Genomic DNA, 2,883 nt, shown 5'->3' with positions numbered 1-2,883 from the left:
CCAGGGGGCGGGGCTGGCTGGCATGTGCTGGGGGATTGAACTGCGGTCCCTGTGCTTTGCTAAGCTTGTTCTATGTAGGTGCTTTAGACCACTGAGCCATCTCACCAGCCCCTGTCTTGGCTTTTAGTAATAGTTGTAGTATATGTATTCTGACTCCACTCTTTTTTTGAGATGGGGCTTGCTATACAATTCAGGGTGGCTTTGGACTCGAGGTGATCCTCCTGCCTCAGCCTTCTGAGTGTGGGGATAACAGGCGTGGACCATCATGTCCAGCTCTGACTCCAGTTTTAATATCCCATATAACATCCCAAGCAAGAATGAAAGGGCCCAAGAGCAGAGACTTAGTTGTCTTCACACTGCATTTCATCTGGAAAAGGCAGAGCTTCCTAGGAAGTCCTCAGCGGAATTAGTCTTCTTAGCTGGGCTTGGGTCACGTGGCTACAGCTGGCAGGCAGAGAACCTGGGAAAGTGACTAGTTTCTTCTGATTCGGGACAGAAGGCAACAGTGTTGGAGAGGTTCGGTTCGGGAAGGTCTCTTAGTGAGCCAGTAACTTTCGCCAGGGTACTGGGCATAGCATGACTGCTGCTTTCCCTGAGCATCCAAGAGAGAAATCAGGAGGCCTAGGGTGTGGGAAGAGCTGGTGGCACAGTGACCTGCGTGTGTGCCCGCCACGGTTTTGTTGGCTTTTGGGCTGTGGGTGTCTTGGGACAACTATGCAGACTTGGGATGGCAAGAGTGGTGAGAGTGGGGCTGGAGAGATGGCTCAGTGGTCTAAAGCACCTACTTGGAACAAGCTTGGCAAAGCACAGGGACCGCGGTTCAATCCCCCAGCACCACATGCCAGCCAGCCCCGCCCCCAGGTGGGCTGAGCTGGCCACACACACACACACAGACACACACACAAACTAAAAAAAATGTAATAAATAAAAAAATAAAAGAAATATTAAAAAAAATTAAAAAAATATTATTAAAAAAAAAAAAGAGTGGTGAGAGTGGTCGCAGTTCGCATTATCCTCTGGTGACTTCCTTGATTGTTCCCCTTTCAGTCGCCTTTAGAAGAAGCCCGCCACTCTGCACAGAATACTAAGCTTCTGCCAAAGACAAAATGACTCATTTATACCCACAGCCAATTGAGAGTTTTTGAGATTCAGCAAAACGTTTTAAAACAAAATGTCCTTTGTTTGGTTATTTTTCAACCTTGTAGAATTAGAGTGAGTGCCATTGTGCGGCGTCCATCTGTCAGGGGTGCTGGGGGGCGCGGGGGACTGAGCACAAGGCTCGTCTTTCTTTCCGGCGGGGAGTTCCTTTGGTTAAGTGGCTGCGAGCGCCTCCCGCTTGTCTCTTCCCACGTTTTCAGTGCACCAGCATAGCCGCGTCTCGGAAATGGCTGGCTCTGGGCAGCTCAGGAGGAGGAGTGAACCTCATTCAGAAGGAAGGCTGGAAGCACAGGCTTCTTCTATCCCACCGGGTAAGATGGAAGGGAGCCCCGTCACGGGCCTCTCAGAGTCTCGTTCGTAAATACGAGTTTCGCCAGGGTAATTCATTATTTAGAATAAAAGAAGGTTGTAAAGCTTGGGATTCTAAAAGCATTCTTCCTTTTGTGCCCCAGGAAGGCGCAATCGCTCAGGTTGCCTGTTGTTCACATGATGATAATTACGTTGCGGTAGCTACCAGGTGAGAAATAGTTTTCAAACTATGTGACCTTTTCTGAAGACATTTTCAGCTGGCCAGTATGTTGTTAGGGTGAGCAGTCACCTCGATTTGCCAGTGCTGTCCCTGTGTTAGCACCGAAGGTCCTGTGCCCGGGAAGCCTCTCAGGCCATGGCCACCCAGTGCGGGCAGCTGGTCATCCCAGTGTTCGTGAAGAATGCTAATTTGAGGCCACAATTCAAAGTCCTTAAAAAAGAAAGGGACCGGAGATAATCTGGACCGTTAAGTTCTCCTATTACTCTGGTTTGGTGACTCAGTACAAAGCAATTAATACCTTAACTTTCACTTCCTTTTTTTCTGAAGAGGAAGTGTTTCCGTATGTAGGTAATATAGTTGATGTTCTACCGTTACATCTTATCCTTCTTACCACTGCCACAAATTTGTTTTTGTGACTCAACTTTGCAGTCAAGGTCTTGTGGTCATTTGGGAATTAAATCAGGAGCATCGTGGGAAGCCGGAGCGAATTTATGTGTCTTCAGAACACAAAGGCCGAAAGGTTACGGCTCTCTGCTGGGACACAGCTATTCTTAGAGTGTTCATAGGTGACCACGCGGGGAAGGTCTCTGCCATCAAACTCAATACTTCTAAACAAACAAAGGTGAGAGCCACTCTAGTGCCCTGTCAATACGGTGAGCTATTAGGCATTGTCTTACAGTATTTGGGATTACAGGGTGCAGTTTTATTTATTTTTTGTGTATTTTAGTACAAGTACTACAGGGTCTCACAGATTGTAGTGATCCTCCTGTTTTTATCCTCCCAAGCCCTGGGATTGCAGATGCCTCCGCCATACCCAGTCTCGATCACGGTCTCAGCAGTGCCTGGGGAGCTGGGCTGGTACAGTAGCTACTATTATCTATAAGATTCATTAAAAAAAGATTCATTTAAGTAAAATATTTTGTAATATAGGGCTTTTTTTTTTTTTCTAGAACCGGGGATTGAACTCACGCCCTTGCACTTGCCAGGGAAGCGCGTATTCCACTGAGTCATCTCCCCGGCCCCAGTATAGGGCTATTAACAAAAAATAGATACCTGTTTACTGTTAGTATAAATAAAATCCCTTAAAACTGGGTGTGGTGGCATGTGGTTGTAATCCCAGCTCTACAGAGACTGAGACAGGAGGATCACTACGAGTAGAGCTGTGCAGTGAGACCCTGTACCAAGTAAGTAAGTAA

At 47.2% G+C, this 2,883-nt stretch overlaps 1 protein-coding gene across 1 annotated transcript in view; it reads left to right on the top strand.

The window, feature by feature from the left end:
* Window positions 1-2,883, top strand: part of Hps5 (HPS5, biogenesis of lysosomal organelles complex 2 subunit 2) — a 43,351-nt gene that overhangs the window by 3,813 nt on the left and 36,655 nt on the right. The window contains exons 3-5 of the mRNA XM_023719333.1: window positions 1,359-1,469; window positions 1,611-1,675; window positions 2,117-2,309. Coding sequence (XP_023575101.1) covers window positions 1,359-1,469; window positions 1,611-1,675; window positions 2,117-2,309 — 369 coding nt within the window. The remainder of the gene's footprint in view (window positions 1-1,358; window positions 1,470-1,610; window positions 1,676-2,116; window positions 2,310-2,883) is intronic.

This window comes from Octodon degus, unplaced genomic scaffold (genome assembly GCF_000260255.1).
Source record: "Octodon degus isolate 3935 unplaced genomic scaffold, OctDeg1.0 scaffold00067, whole genome shotgun sequence".
NCBI lineage: Eukaryota > Metazoa > Chordata > Mammalia > Rodentia > Octodontidae > Octodon > Octodon degus.
Note: the sequence above shows the minus strand (reverse complement) of the source record. Positions and strands in the feature narration are given on the sequence as shown.